General features: G+C 40.8%; 1 protein-coding gene across 8 annotated transcripts in view; it reads right to left on the bottom strand.

The window, feature by feature from the left end:
• Positions 1-16,652, bottom strand: part of GRIA3 (glutamate ionotropic receptor AMPA type subunit 3) — a 315,596-nt gene that overhangs the window by 294,318 nt on the left and 4,626 nt on the right. Inside the window, exon 3 of one of the 8 annotated variants that reach the window (XM_032258421.1) lies at positions 1,115-2,219. The exons of the other annotated variants lie outside the window; for them this stretch is intronic. Within the exon in view, the coding sequence (XP_032114312.1) occupies positions 2,059-2,219 (161 nt within the window). The 3' untranslated portion in view covers positions 1,115-2,058. Of the gene's footprint in view, positions 1-1,114; positions 2,220-16,652 lie in introns of those variants that run through there. 8 annotated transcript variants of the gene reach the window in all.

The following is a 16,652-nucleotide window of genomic DNA, read 5'->3' as shown; positions in this document are numbered from 1 at the left end:
GATTTCCAGGTCAAAGTTGACATTCATGATAATAATCAACTGGAAGTACATTAAGAAAAGTTAATTCTTTATAATATTGATTTCCATTTCCCCCTCAACTCCCAAACATACACCAACACAACTGAAAGCAGGATTTGAGGAATAAATTAATGTTCCTTTATTAGCTTAGCTTGATATTTCATCAACTTTGGTCCTGTCCCATTTCAGCTTCATCTTTTTATTTCCAGAGGGCAGTTCCTTCTCTCTAAAATGGGTCTCTAAAATGGGTTTGGGTTTGGGCTCAACCTGCAATTTTATAGCTTCACACACCCAGGCTGAACTTCTTTCTTTGTTCTCCCTCCATGATGCTCACTCAGTTGAGAACCCAAGAAGGGAGGAGGTAGTGGTGACTTTTGATCTTGTTCTTATCTTACAGTTCGCCTGTAACACCTTGAACAGGAAAGGTAAAATATTGCTCAGCACTATGAATGGATGAGCCACATCAAGGGGTCACCTTTTGGAACTTCCCTTTCTGTCAGCTTCCCTGCAGGATCCCCATAGGCTAAACTGGTTCCATGAGGAGGTCAAAGTAGCACTCGTCTAAGTAGTGTGATTTGCAGGTTATTGAAAAATTAAATGCCACCCACCAGAAATAGTTCTCTCATTGGCTTGTGCAGTTTCGAGAATGTCTGATAAACTGTAAATATGCCATTATAGTTATCAAAACGTGGGGGCCCTGAGACTCCAAATAATTTGCCACAACTTAAAAGTTGAGCCTTGATTATTGGCTCAATATTTGTCGATTTACTGGTTTTAAGTTTTAAATCAATGTCTATTTAGCGAAGAACAGAAAAAGATGCCCCCTGGTGGCAGCATTTACTCTATGCCAGGCGTTATGCTGAGCATTTGATGTGAATTTTGTCATTGATCCTGACAATCACCCTAGAAGGGAGACAGTATTATCACTGTAATTCTATAGATGAGGTAATTTCTGTAGATGAGCAGAGAGTAGTTAAGTAACTTGCTGAAGGTCACATAGCTGGAAGTGGCAGAACTAGAATTCTAACCCAGGCCAGCTCTAACTTTAAAGCCTGTGCAATACTGCCTCTAATATTGGAGCCCAAACTTGCTCCAACCTTGCTATCACACTGAGCAAAACACAACCCCTGTGTCTAACCTGTTCTACCTCCTTACAAGGCAACTGGGAGCTTGAGGAGTGGGGGAACAGACCATGAGATGTAAATTTCAGAGCATGGGTGTCTGCTGTGGAGGGCAGATTTGAAGGAGACATCTGGTAGGATCTGGGGCATTTTTCAAACATCTCAAACACCCTGAGCTCCTGAGGAAGGGAGGGCAAGGAAAGATGCAGCAACCCCCCCCCAAACCCTCCAAGGGAACCCTATGATATCTTTTGAATTAAACATAGTTGAAGCTAGCTAGAAAGGACCTTGGAAGTCACCTAGTCTAATTCTCTTTTTGACAAATGGGAAAAAGTAAGGCCTAAAGAGTGGGCAGTCACATAGCTAGTTAGTAGCAGCAGGGCAAAGGCAGAAAATCTAGGGCTTTTTCTTCTATAATGCATTGCTTCCCTTATATGTATTGAAGAATTTAACTCTGAGCAAGCCAGAGATTTTAGCATCTCCGTTTGAGCCAAGCAGCCCTAAATACCACATCTTTATTTTTTTCTAGCTTAATTGGAAAACACAATTACAGTTCTGAGACCATGTATATCTTCAGGACTCATTCACTGATGCTGTCAGAGGATCTGCTGGTCCTCACTAATTTTGAGCTCAGAGATTTAACATGTCCCCAAACAGCCTCGTTTCCTTTAATAACCTATCATTGCCTTAATAGTCATAAGTGTATTGAACCTTATCTGACAGCATTTATATTCTCAGCTGGCACCAACTCTGGGCTAAGGGGTTCCATATGTTTTCTTCCCACTGTGTAAAGTAGGCTTGACTTTGGCCCGGAATTTGTTCCTTTCAAGCTTCCAGAGTAGAGAGATCCTTTTTGTGGCATTACAGGGCTTAGTGAACAAGATTCTTTCCCCTTTCCTTCCACCTTGCTGATTTCAAACTATGGGCACTTACCCCAGACACAACAGGCCCAATTTTGGTGGGCCCCACCTGGTGAACATTTTAGGTGCAGCAGCCCATGATCTTTGCAGCATGGCAGAGCTGTCCAATTGTTTTCCCTGATGCTTCCTGGCCAAGGCAGGTAGTCCCTCTCAGCAGGAGCTGTGGGGATGACGAGGTGAGGGCAAGCTGCTTCTGGCCATAGGTTTCCTTCAGCTGAAGGTCAGAAAGGGGGCACTTCAAGATTGAGGGCAGAGGGTGACACTGTCCGGGCCACAGTGGCAGCTGAGGAAGGCAGCCAAAATTCTGGAGCTAAGACTAGTGAGACCACATTTGAGTTTATTGTATTAACATATTTCACACTGCATTTCTTAATGGGATGCCTTGTTGGATGACATTTTTAGTCACCTTTGGAGCTGGCTGTTGAAAAACTCCTTTCTTGTTTCTTTTAAAAATAACCTTCCGTGCTGTTGAAGTTGAAAAGGTTGTCAGATGGAAATGTTTATGTGCTCTCATCTCAGCTAAAAAAATGTAAAGATAAAAGTATCCAACACATATATTTACTGAGTACCTGGCGGGATATAATTCAGGGAATGCGGCGATATCTGAGCTGCTGTCAGTGATGCAGCCCTTACCTGACACGGGCTGTATGCATGCCAACATAAAATGAATAGTCCTCTGACTGTAATCAATTTACTTGAATCCAACAATTGGCGATTGTATTTTTTAGCAACTGATAATTTCATCTACTATACCAAGTTTTCCCAAAACACATAACTGAGGGCTGACTGCAAAGATAAATATTAACAATCAAAGAAAGACCATGAGCTGCAGTGGTCATTGCCGGGGATGACAGCAATCTCTTGGGAATCTGGCCAAGTCTGAGGTCATTCGCGACGACTGAATCCTCCCCCGACCCATCACCTTCCTGCACCTTTACTTTCCCTCACCTGGAATGAAGTTGGTAAAAATACAATAGAGCTATGCTATATGTGATTTATCCTTGTGATAAAACCCCAGATAATCAGTTAGTACCAACAGGGATTCCACAAATAATGATGTTTTTTTCTTTACTACCTTTTCTGATGAAGGTCAACAAATAAGGTCTGCAGTGATTGCTTTAGGAATGTATTTGGGAAATCAAGATACATGAATTCTAGTTTCATTTCTGTGACTGGCTCTGTGACTTTGAGCTCTCTCTTCTTTGAATCATTTTTCTTAAATATAGAATTAAGATGATGGGCTAGATGATCTCCAAGGTCCCTTTTGTCTATGACAGTCTGTATTTTCAATACAAGGGATTTTATTTTAAAAATATCTTCCCAGGCTCAGTGTACTCAGCCTAGTCTCCTGCACCCTCTGCATCTCCAGTCCTACCATACAACAATCATGCTACATCTAACTTTATATACTTAACAATTATGCTTTACTTCAAAGTTTTCAAAGGACTTTCACATTTATTCTCTCATTTGATCTTCATTATACCCCTATAAGCTATATAGCACAAGCATTGCTATCTCCATTTTGTAGATGAAGAAACTGAGACACAGACTACTAAAATAACTCATGCAAGGTCATAGGGCTAGATAATAGCAGAGATAGAACAAGAACTCAAGTTTTTTGTCTTCAAATCTGCTGCTTTATTTCCCTTTGGCAAATGTAATAATAATGGCAACTAATATTTGTTAGGTGTTCACTTTCCACATATTGTATCTTTTAATTTTTACCACAGTGGATACTAATATTTCCTCCATTTGTCAGGCAGAAAAACTGAGGTTTAGAGGGGTTAAGCTCCTCACCCAAGGCTAGAAAGAGGTAGATCCAGGATTTGAACTCAGAGAGTCCGGCTTCTGATCTTAACTACTATTGCTATACCGCCTGTCGAGTTCTATAACATGTACTTTAAAGAGGATGAAAAGTCAAGTTCTCACTTTGGTTGTCCTACCTGGTGGAAGAATAATGATCATTCCAAAAAAGACCAGAACAACTAAAAGTCAGCAAATATTTATTACATATTTACTGTGTGTTCAGATCTGTGCTAGAATGCAGGTATTAGAGGAAGTTGAAGTGTAATTGTAAGCCTCAGTGATTTGGGAATCCACCTCAATGCATAACGTTGTATAGTGGTTTTGTGTGTGTGTGTGTGTGTGTGTGTGTGTGTGTGTGTGTGTGTAAATAGGGCTTATATATATAGCAGGACTTATATATGTCTATATATCAGATATATAAATATATGTACATAGGGTAATGGTTTTATATATACATAGGTTTCATAAAATAACCATGATACAAAAACACAAATATTAAAAATCAAAATTTTAAAGAACACTTAAAGAGTCTGGACAAATGCTTCCAATATAACATAAAGTAAAAAGGCAGCATAGAAATCTCAACACATGTTAAAACTTAATTTTGGGTGATTTTTACTTTACTTGGGTGATTTTTCTTCTCTATATTTTTCAAGTTTTTTGTTTGTTGACAGTAAGCAGAAATTAATTTTACATTTTCACTTTTTATAATCATAAAAATATTTTCCACATTAAAAAATCAGGTTGGAGTAATATGACTTCCTAGAGAAAATCGCTTATTAGACAATTAGAGAAAAAGAGATACCGGAAGGTAGTAAAGTAATATAAAACCTGTGGTGTTGCTTTAGTACAGTTCTCTGATAGTAAGGCTGGAAAACATGGTGGAAAAGACCTCACTCTGAGAATCTGTCAGTCGAGATTCTCAGCTTACTTCTGCTACTAGGGAGCTGCATCACCTTTGGCAAATCTCTTCTCCTTTCTTGTTCTTATTTTCCTCATCCACAAAATGAGGTAATTAGATTAAAACAACTTGATCCAGTTCCAATGGTCTGTGATCTGTACTAGTACTTCAAGACCTTGTTTTGCTCATTTTTGACTATAGATCAAAGGGTGGTAAATTATGACAAGTTAACATTGGAGGCACTAAATAGAAGATACGATTAACTGTGACCCCTGAAACTCATGTTTTATCATATTTTGAATTAACTTGCTGTGGATTTATTCTTCCTCTCTGCTACCTGTTTAAAACTGACAGTGTTGTCATTTTTATATATGTAATTGTGTAGCAGTGAAAGCTACGAGAATAAGGATTATGTTGGAAAGACATCTTAGAGAAGTGCCAAAAGTTGGAAAACCTGCATTATAATCCCAGCTCCATTATCAATTAGCTGTGTGACCTTGGGCTAGTCACTGAGCATCTCTGTTCCTCCTCTTCAGTTTTTTCATCTGAAAAAAAGATCGGTGATCCCCCATGACAATATAGGAATGGGCTTGAATAGGAAATGAGAAGAGGAGATGATACTCATGGATTATAGGTACGCTGGGATAATAAGTTGCTAAAAATTACCTTTGGTCATAACCCAGATTTTGGCCTGCTGGATACAGCATGTTGTTCGATACAGAATACAGAAGAAGGGGAGCAAAAAAAAAAAAAAAAAATCAAAAAACAAAACAAACAAAAAAAAACCTGGTGGTCTTCGGCAGGATTCTTTCTCATGAATCTATGCTTATGAAATCAGCTAGTTAACCTTTGCTCTCGAGAGCATAAAGACTAAAATGCCAGAAAATCACATTAGCAAAATTTGTCTTTTAATCTTTTCCATATCTCCTTCCTTTGCTATTTTCAATCTGACTTAGGCAAGCAACACCAAAAGACAAAAAAATCCATCCACTCAAACGAATATGTTCTTTGCTTCCACACACACATCAACCTTAATTTAAAAGCTCAGAAAACTCATGTCTTGGAAAGCCCAGTTGGAACTACATTTTTCCTTGTCTGAGTGCAGGATCGGGATCCAGGATCCGGGATCCACTCCTCCATTCCCCCACTGTAAACACATTAAAATAGACTTCACATTTGAAGAAAGATCGTTCTTTCCTTCGAGTCAGCAAGTGTTAAGGTTATCATATTACTACTATCCATGCTGCTTTACCCAAATCATATCCAGTTTAGAGAAAAAAAAATCAGAAGGGATCATGTGCTTCTGGACAATTCCACTTAATGGTGGCATGATTAGGCCTAGTGGTATATGTGCCCCGGCTTTTTTGAGGTATCAAGTAAATTCTTTCTTTCTCCACTTTTTTTCCCCCAAGCAAACCTCTTATGCCCAAGGCAGCACTGCGAGTATTCAAGGGTTATCTCATCCAGCTTCTTTTCAGCTACAGATTCACAGAGCATACAGGTTAGTCTGAAGGGCTTTGGGTATAGTTATAGATGGGAAGAATATCTCCCACGGTTTGGTTCTAACAAATTCTATTCTTTACCAACCACTTTGCTGCTCTGTGTTAATAATAGTTACCATTTATTGACCACCACTATATGTTAGATATTATGGTAAATATTTTATGTGGTTGATCCTAATCCTCACAACAACTTTATAAGATAGTTACTATTATATTCATCCTCATGATGAATGAAACTGATGATGAAACTGAGGTTCGCAGAGGTTCTGTAATTTGCCCACAGTCATATGGCTAGTAAGACAGCCAAGGTTAAAATGCATTTAGTGGCTCTTGCACAAAGAGTACTGAATGCTGGTAAGAGGCTGTGATATTTAGTGGAAGGATTGCCTAGACTCAGATGTGCCAGAAGTGCATCTCTGTTGGGCTTTCATCATCTGAATAGCAAGAGACTAAAAGTATTATCAACTGCTAAGTGGTCACTAGGAAGTGGAAAGGAACAAGGAAATAGGTATGTGCCATTTGTGTGCTAATGCAGTGCCTGCTCCAGAGAAGAATGAACAGTATGGAGGGCTTCTCTTGGGCTTTTGACTCGAGGGCCCAGGAAGAAAGCTCACTGATGGCCCTGGCACTGCTCTAAGTACTTTACATGTATTTGTGAATTATTTTATTTAAAACCCTGGACAACCCTATGATGTAAGAACTATTATTATCACCACTTTATAACTGGGGAATTTGCAGCACAATGAAGTTAAGTAACTTGAGCAAGGTATCACAGCTAGTAAGTGGAAGAGTTGGGATGTGCAAGGTTAAGCCACAACTGGGCTGAAACACTAACCATTGATTTCAAGGATTTAATATTTTTATCACAGACCTTTAAAAAGGCAGAGAGTAGATGAATATGAAGAAGAATCTCTAGATATAGAATTGAGGAGCTTCATTTTGGATGGTCTTTCCTGAGTAAGAAATTAAATGAGATGATAAGAATTGGACAAGAGTTAATGATAGAACGTCTTTGTTGTTGTTGTTGTTGTTTGTTTGTTTTTGAGATGGAATCTTGCTCTGTCACCCAGTCTGGAGTGCAGTGGCATGATCTCAGCTCACTGCAACCTCTGTCTCCTAGGTTCAAATGATTCTCCTGCTTCAGCCTCCCGAGTAGCTGGGACTACAGGCACATACCACCATGCCCAGCTAATTTTTGTATTTTTATTAGAGACGGGATTTCACCATGTTGGCCAGGCTGATCTTGAACTCCTGACCTTAAGTGATCCTCTGGCCTTGGCCTCCCAAAGTGCTGGGATTACAGGCATGAGCTGCCATGCCTGGAAGATAGAATGTCAAAGATGGAAGTCACAGACATCATCCAGAAAAACTCCCTAGTTTACAAATGATAAAAACTAGAACCTAGATGTGATTTATCCAAGGTCATACAGGCAGTAGATATCAGAGCTGAGACTGGAATCCAGATCTCCTAACTTCTGTCCAATTGTTCATTCTGCTACTCTCCTATTGCCCTTACAACTTTTACTGTTTTCTAAGGCCATAAGAAACATGGTATCTCAAATGTCATATTTCCTATAGTTTGTTTCTTAAGACTTCAACATAAATTGTGCAGTATATATGTGGGTCAGTTAGTCTTACTCTATACTGTAGGGGTGGTCGGTTACCCTCATTTGGAAATACATAGACAGGAATAGTTATTTAGTATTTAAATAATTCTAATCAAGAAGTGATTCTAACAATTACCTCAGGAGTTTATCTCCAATGAGCACCAGAGGCTTTGTAAATTAACATTAAACTTCTCATTGGTGAAACTAATAGTGTTCAATATATGTAGATTGGCTAGAAATATGGTAGTGGAGTTCCCAAATTAGCATAAATACCATATAAGCATCTAATAAATCTATAATATTATCCCTTAGAAAAATATGATACTGTAGGTTCAATTTGTAAATTGTCCTGTGAACAGCCACTGATGGGGATTTTTGTTTAGCTGAATCCTGCTACTAGAATGTTGTCTTGTATGCCTCAAGCAAACCTTCATGCAAGGTGCTGTTGGAGCGCCTAGAAGCAAAGGGAGCTGAACTTGGCTGAGTCTACAGAACAGGATCCCAATTATTTCGTGTATTTTTTATTATTTTAATGAGAAGTAGAATTTTGTCTGAGGCTTGCTTTTATACCTGGTAGTGAGGTAAATGGGGAGAAGATCTATAGCCTCACTTTATGGCAGGCTATTAATATCCAAGAAAAAGTACCTAATGATTGTGAATGACCAGATTGGTTTAGGTTAGTTTACAACTTCAGACAACTATTACATCTCTGTTTTAGACCCTGTTCTAAAGTTGGCAATCCTCTTTCTCAGAGTATATGGGAAGCTCCTACCTTGAGTGACTGTTGACATATCCTTACATGACCCAGTGGCCTCCCAGTTGTGGGCCTGGGGTTTCCATGTTCTGGAACCTAAGAAGTTGTCCAAAGCACAGCCCTCCTTTTGCTAATGAATAGGTACCTCTTCTGATCTGCTGAGCGCTTATTAATGACCTTGTGCCAGCATTCTGACCTTGCTGAGGGCCTCAGCATTGCCTTGGGGAAGGTTAGTTAGAGTTGAGCTGGCACTCAACCATGAAAAGCTAGTAGATGTGCAGTGTATGTACATGGGACCACAAGTATGTGCACAAAGGAGAGAAAATTCTACCATATTGAGATACTTCGATGGCACAGTATAAGGAGAAAGTCAAAATGGAGTTTTCACTGAGAAGAGCTTTGCTCTCTGCTGTTCTTAGTAGTTATAACTACCAGTTAATAGAGCTTCCCTCAACCAGTAACCTATCTGCTAAAAGGAGATGTATAGTATAGTGCAGCGGTCAGAAATGTGTACTTTCCATTTCCAATCCCTCTAAGTCCTGTTGCAGGCATTTTGTTTGTCCCATCGTGGTTTAAGAAAATTGAATTTGAATGTCTTCAGGCAGAAGCATGGCCTCTCCAGATTGCCATACGTCCCACCACTCCCTATTGTAACACACCTGGTCCAATTACCACATTTATGTGGTCTGCCTATCCCCTACATACATTTGAAATTTCAACCCAAGTTAAAATTGATTCAGGCTCTAGAGACAGGAAGATCTCAGGTTGAACCCTGGCTCTACTACTTAGCTAGTTGTGTGACCTTGAGCTAGTCGCCTATACATTTTGAACCACCTATGATTCCCCTTTTAGATCCCCCTTTTAGATGAGAGTTCCTCGCTTGTGGCAATGTTGTGATGATTCCATGAGATAGGGCATGTAAAATGCTTAGCACAGTGCCTTCCATGTGGTATGGGTTTAATAAATGGTAGTTGTTATTATTTTAGCTCTGCTTTTAAATTTGTTGACAGCAAGGATGGGGAGGAGGGCACATTGATTGCTGTATGAACTGATTGCAATACACTTATTTTAAATAAGTGGGTTGGCATTTGCCATGACATCTAGTTCATAGCATGTCTGAGGACCAATCATTAGCTAATAAGTAGAGAAAGGAAGATGCATTGTCAAAATGAAAATCATTCCCTTGTCTCTACTTACCATCTCAAAGAGCATTTTGCTTTATTTCCCTCAGAAACTGTGATTTGAGGCTAGTCTCTTAGTTCTTTCAAGGCTTAGATTTCCAGCCTGAAAGCTAAATTCTCTAATGCTTGCATGGGCCAAAAGCACCTCAGTTACATAGAGAAGTAACATATGTGAAAGTGTCTGGCACAATACCTGGTGCTCAGTGGGTATTCAATAAATATTCAATCTGAATCTGTGTATCTCTGTAGTACTAGGGTTTTTTAAACCTGTGATTCCTAAACTAAGTGTGTATTAGTATCGCCCTAGACCTTGGTGAAACACTTATCTTAATATTTTCTGATTCAGTACATCTAGGAATTCATATTTAACAAGCATTTCTGGTGATTCTAAAGCAAGTGGCCCAATTTAAGAAACACTGTTTAATGAACAAGCAGCTTTGGAAACTACAGTGAGGTACTAGGATATTTGAGAATGTGTAACAGGTTCTGGCTGACTTTGGACATTAATGGCCATTTTTTTCTTTTCTTTCTTTTGTTTTTTTTCTTTTTGAGATGGAGTCTCACTCTGTCGCCCAGGCTGGAGTACAGTGGCCCGATCTCGGCTCACTGCAACCTCTGCCTCCCAGGTTCAAGCAATTCTCTTGTCTTAGCCTCCTGACTAGCTGGGACTACAGGCAGACACCACCACACCTGGCTAGATTTTTTGAATTTTTTATTTAGTAGAGACGGGGTTTCACTGTGTTGCCCAGGCCAGTCGCGAACTCCTGAGCTCAGACAATTCGCCCGCCTTGGCCTCCCAAAGTGCTGGGATTACAGGCATAACCCACTGTACCCAGCCATTAATGGCCTTTCTATCTTAACTGTGCAAGTGTGTTCAACTACACAAAGACCCGTATCCACACCCATACACTTACCCCTCTGTGAGCTGGATTCTGACCCCTTCCAGTCTTATTTATTACCTGTTGCTTGACCCCTTTCTGCGGAGCTACAAAGATGAGGGCCCTGGTTACAATGAGTAATTGGCAAGGTAGATCAGCTAATCATGGGTAATTCAGAGGGAATTATTTTTGATCACAACAATTTTTAAAAGCTTAAAAAAGTTCTTGCTATCCCTCATCACAAACTGATTTTACTTCTGAAAATTTTCCACAGTAACTGTGGAGAATCCTGAAGCTGAAATCACCTATTGCAGCAAACACCACACACAGAACAGGCAGCAGGCCCACTACCATCAGAAGGGTGTGACTTTGGTCAAAGGCAGCTAAAATAGTTAAAGATAACTAAAATCTTCAAGAATAAAGTATCAGAATTAATCCACGGTGAAGGTCAAATGTTGAAAAATAGGTGAAGTGTATTTGAGGGAATCTTCCTTATCCTCCAGAATCTCCCAACGCCCCTCTGAATGCCCACAATCCATTTGGTGCCTCACTTCCTTGGGCAGGTATCTTGTTCCGGGTCACTTACCTGTGTTAGAAAGCCCCCTATGAGGATCCTGCAAGGTAGCAGGTGGCAGTCTGAACAGAGAATTCTGGTTGAAATATTAATGACTGATAAGGATTTAATTTATTCCCTTCCAGATAGCACACTTGCATTTTGTGCAGTAACACAAATAAATGAATTTGTGGAATTTCAGACTAATGGCATACTGTTGGGGGCAATATTTCGGGGGAATTTTGCCATTTTGTGGTCTTCAAATGACACCGGGTAAGCTTTTAATGACTTCCCTGGAGCAGTTCTCAGCTCAGATCTGCTAGAAAGTGACATTACTTCCCTTCCCTCCCCTCAATGAGTGTCTGGCACAGGCCTTGAAAATTGAGTCAATTTTTCAGTCTCTTAGGGAAGCAGATAGAATTCAGGTTGTGTTGTACTTCTTGTTTCTAACCCTGTTTAAGGGAAGTCAGACAGCTGAGGAGCAGATGTTACATGCCTGCTTCTGGCATGCCTTGACCCAGAGAAGCAAAGTGGAAAGGGAGTCGGAACCACATGCCAACCTTCGCTCGCTTGGGCAGGTTGTTTCTAAAAGGGGCACTTCGGGGTATGGCAAGGAGCCAAGACACTGTCACCCTGGCTCATGAGTTACTTCCTCTCTGAACCTGCCTTTCAGTCCCCACTCTGCATCCCTACAATAAAACAACTCTAAATGCTCTCATCAGATATCTAGACATGCCACCTACGGACCTGGCTGAAATGGACACAGGGTTGTTGGGAATGTGATAGATACATACTTGAGTAAGAATGAGCCAATATGTCTCTTACAGTACCTTCTTTGGAGGGCAAGAAGATACAAACATGGATAAGAGCTTCTCTGCAAGAACCTTTTCCATTAATGATCACAGTCTCCTTGCCCTGGGCTTTTCTTACTCAAAGTGTGGTTCAAGAACCAGAAGCTTTGGCTTTGTCATCACCTGGGAGCTTGCTAAAAATGCAAATTCTGCCGGGCACGGTGGCTCACGCCTGTAATCCCAGCACTTTGGGAGGCTGAGGCGGGTGGATCACGAGGTCAAGAGATCGAGACCATCCTGGTCAACATGGTGAAACCCCGTCTCTACTAAAAATACAAAAAATTAGCTGGGCATGGTGGCGTGTGCCTGTAATCCCAGCTACTCAGGAGGCTGAGGCAGGAGAATTGCCTGAACCCAGGAGGTGGAGGTTGCGGTGAGCCGAGATCGCGCCATTGCACTCCAGCCTGGGTAACATGAGCGAAACTCCGTCTCAAAAAAAAAAAAAAAAAAAATGCAAATTCTTGGGTACCATGACAGACCCTAGTGAATCAGAATCTTTGTTTTAACAAGATCCCTAGGTGATTGGTGTGCATATGAAAAATTAAGAAGTGCTGTTCTACACTGAATTGTGCCTCATATGGTTGAGGGATCATTACCTGCTGTGTTTCCTCTCCTTATTCTTATCCTTGCTCCCCTGTACCCTCCAAATAAGGACAAATGATGGTTGTGTTGAGGATAATTGCTTAAGAAGCCAGTAACAGTTGGGAATTGAGGAACAGGGAGGTCCAGATATCGCATGGGATGTAAACGCTTCTCTGACCAATGAGCAATTGGAAATCTGGAAGAGACTTTGCTGGTAATTCCCTTGGGAGGGAGGCCAGAGTGTATGTTTGAGACAAGGAAAGGGAAGGATGGAGGGAGGAAGAGATACTGCTTAACCAGGCTTCCAAATACCTCCAGAGATACCATCTAGTGACTGTGAGAGGGATGCTACCCCTTAAACATGGCATTCCACATACCATCCCAGGGAAAGGAAACTTACAGCTGGAAACACAGCTTCCCTCCCACCTTTTTCCTCTCCTGTAACCTTCCTTCTGTGCCAGTGCATCTCCTGACAGTGCCCACATAGGCAGATTCAGACTCCATACCAGCTTCTTTAATAAAATGAATTCCTATGAACTTTGGCAGCTTCCCAAATTACCCCACAGGCTTTTAGACTGAATGCAAAGAAGTTGAACCTCCCTATGCTTCGGGTGTACTTACAGCCAACCTACTATGTGCAGTTAGACTTCTACTTTGGCCTGTAAAGGTCTTCTATGACCAAAGCCAGCTGACCTTTAGTTTGGGTAGAGTTGAATAGCCACTCTGAGAATAATATCCAGAAACACTCCTATTTAAGTATCTTTCCTTGAACTTGAGGCATTATGGTTCCCATAGTCGCTAGTTTTAAAGCAAATACTCCCCCTGTTACATATATTAACCCTTTACCATTTATCTGCCACTTTCATATGTGTGAAGTATATATCTCTATTAGATATAAAGCTGTCACCCCCAAAGTAGAGCGCAGGCCCTATTGTACTCTACATCCTTGGACGATGGACAAACAATAGAGATATTCTGACGGAGAAGGAGAAGGTCTGAGAATTAGGGCTGGAAAAGTCCAGGGCAGAAAATAGTCCCTAGGTAAGTTTAGTGTGGATGGGATGCCAGAATCAGGGGCTGGTCAGTGAGTAGGCAGTTGAGACCAGCAAAAGGGAGTTAGAGTCAGCCGAGCTGGACAGATAAAGCAAGAGAAGAAAATAATAGAAGAGGTAGAAATATGTCCACCTTAAACTTTGGCAAGGACTGACCCCTTTTGGGGGCTGCTGCTCTAGCTCAAGGCTCATCCCACACACAGGCTGAGGCTATCGGTAGCTCTGCATCTGGACCCCAGACATTTCCTGAGCAGCTCCCAAGATGGTGGGAATTCCTTTTGTGTCTGCACAACTCCCACAGTGCTGCTGAAGAACACCTATCATCCCTACCTGGGGTTTTAATTGCACCCTTCTGTGGATATTTTATCTAATAAGACCCAAAGCAACAAAACCAAAGGAATCAAGTCAAAACCTGATTTTTTTAATGGAGCAGGTAAAATATACAGATCATTCGCTTGACCTTCATAGAAGATAGATGGTTTTATGAAAGGTCCTTCAGATTTATTTTGCAGTCCAAATCTAAGAAGTCAATAGGAAAATCATCTGGATAAGCATGTTTGTTAGTCTCCTCCAAAGTTATGGAATTCTATCTTATAAAATTCTGGCCCTCTCTTAAAATCTATTCCATCATTTAATCCTTAAACCAACTGTATAAAAATGACAAATCTCTTATCCACAAAGGAAGACAAATAACGATGCCTCAGCAGCTTCATTTATTTTTCAGTCTTTTAAAATGAAACCAGCCAATCACCTCTGACTACCCATAACAATGAAATTTAAAAATACATCAGGAGCCAAAAACAAAACAAAAAGCTTATCTATCCACCACTATTCTCACTCAATCTTAGGGACTAGGGAGGTAAATGCAGAATTAAGGGAATTACCTCTGTAGGGGCAGAAATAGGAAAATGTGGAAAACTAGTTTCATTTTAGGGAAAAAAGTTAAAATTGCAGAGAGGAAGAAAAACCATGGCCCATTTTGCAACAAATGTAGATGGAGAACAAAATAACTCCCTTTATTCCTTTCCTTCAAACCCTTCTTGCTGCTCTCCCCCCTTATTTAGTAGATCAATAGGAAGCTGCCTTCTAGGGGAGGTAATATGCTTTGCAGGAAGCTCACCTTTACAGCCTGCTGATTGCTATCTATTTTTATGGCCCAAATGAACAGCATCAGCTTCTTCCCTGCCCCCCCCCATAAAAAATAAATTTTAAAAACTGTAATAAACCTTGTGAAAATGTGACTTAAATTTTTGACTGGCACCATGAAGGCTACCTCTTCGTGCTTCAGGGGGTTAAGCCAGAGGGGCTGAGAAGTAGCTAAGCCAGTGAGCTTACTGCTGGCCAGCAGACAGAGGAGAGAGGGAGAGCAGCAAAGGCACAAAGACAGGGAAGAGGGGGAGTGAGAAAGGGAGTGGAGCCAGAGCAGTCAATATTGGGTAGTATGGCAAAATCTGTTTAAGGGAAGGAGCCTTGATCTTGATCCCAGTAGTCTTCACCTGGTTTCCAAATCGTACATGGAAAGGACAGACACCAAAGCCAAATCAAGACAAAACAAAACCCACTAGATTGCAAAGAAGGGGATCAAGGGAGACATTTCCTTCCCAAATGGACATAAATGGTTAAATTGATCCTGGCAATTAGAATAATTAGATAATTAGATTGTGACTCTCTGTAGGCAAGAGACAGAAACCTGTTTCAGCTAAGTATATTGGTAGTGAAACGCTCTCAGTTATAAAAGGAGTGTGTTCTCAGTAGGTATATTTCAAATGGCTTGAAAAAAATTAATGGCACAAAAATTTGCATCTGATGGGTTAGGTTTAGCCAGCAAAAGGGATTTTGCCGGGGGCTCCATTAGAGCCTGCACTCCTAAATCCTGTTCTCAATCCCACCATCACCATTGCGCCTCCATCAACAGATTTTTATTTAAGCCAATGCGTTTAGAGCACAATTCTGTGGTGAATAACCTTTAAGGTTACATTTGCCTTTTCCCTGCTTCTTGCAAACAGTGCGTAATCCACAAGCACATTTGTTGGCTGTAAAGGTGTACAACAGCAATTTTTGCAATGACAGTGCGGAGAGGGAATATGAGATCTGTGTGCTAATGAGCTGACACTGCAGAGGCTGGGGCGGTGTAGTGTGGAGTGCACTACAAGTGCACAGCAGCAAGACACAGGAGGGGACTTCAACAGAATCCGCAATATTTCCTGAGGAACCAGGGCAGCAAAGCCACACAATGGGACCCATCAGTCCCTTGATGTTTCCACTCCCCCACCTCCAAAGCCTTAGGACAATCAAATCTGTTTTTTAAAGAACAAACATGTAACTTACATGTGTATACATCTCTTTTCATATATATTGATTGTGTGTGTATGAATGTATGTATCCTGAAGCCAAAATATTCACACCATTCTTGTTTCTGGGGTTATCTGGCTAAATTGAAAAGTATAGCAGCAAACTCTATTAATCCCCATGGAATGGGAACATGTACTTCAAATCAGGTGAGTTTCTTTGATAAACTTCAATCCATCTCTGAGATGAGATCCCAAATTAAACCCTTTTAAAGCCAGTGTGGCTATAATTGGCTTCGTAAGACATGGAATAAAGTTGGAGTCTGTCTTAAGCAAACCTCTTAGGGGTTGTGCAAAAAACTGGTTTCTGATGAAGAAGAATCTTAAATGAGTGATGGGTGGGATTCATTGCAAGGAAACCTTTCAAATACATTGTCAGAGGTTGTAGGGGTGGGTGATGCAGAGGGAGAACAGAGAGCAGGAACACATACATGAAGGAATTACCCTTTCTTTATTCTTTGTATGTTTGTTTACTTGCACATCTACACCCTAGAAAGTATGTGCCTGCCTCAGGATTGAGGGTGCAGGAAAGATCATGAGAAGAGATCAATTCTAGTGCAAAGGGAATTTGAAACTAG

Source organism: Sapajus apella, unplaced genomic scaffold, assembly GCF_009761245.1.
Source record: "Sapajus apella isolate SASKATOON/1434 unplaced genomic scaffold, GSC_monkey_1.0 scaffold102, whole genome shotgun sequence".
NCBI classification, from domain to species: domain Eukaryota; kingdom Metazoa; phylum Chordata; class Mammalia; order Primates; family Cebidae; genus Sapajus; species Sapajus apella.
This window is presented reverse-complemented; position numbering and strand designations above follow the sequence as displayed.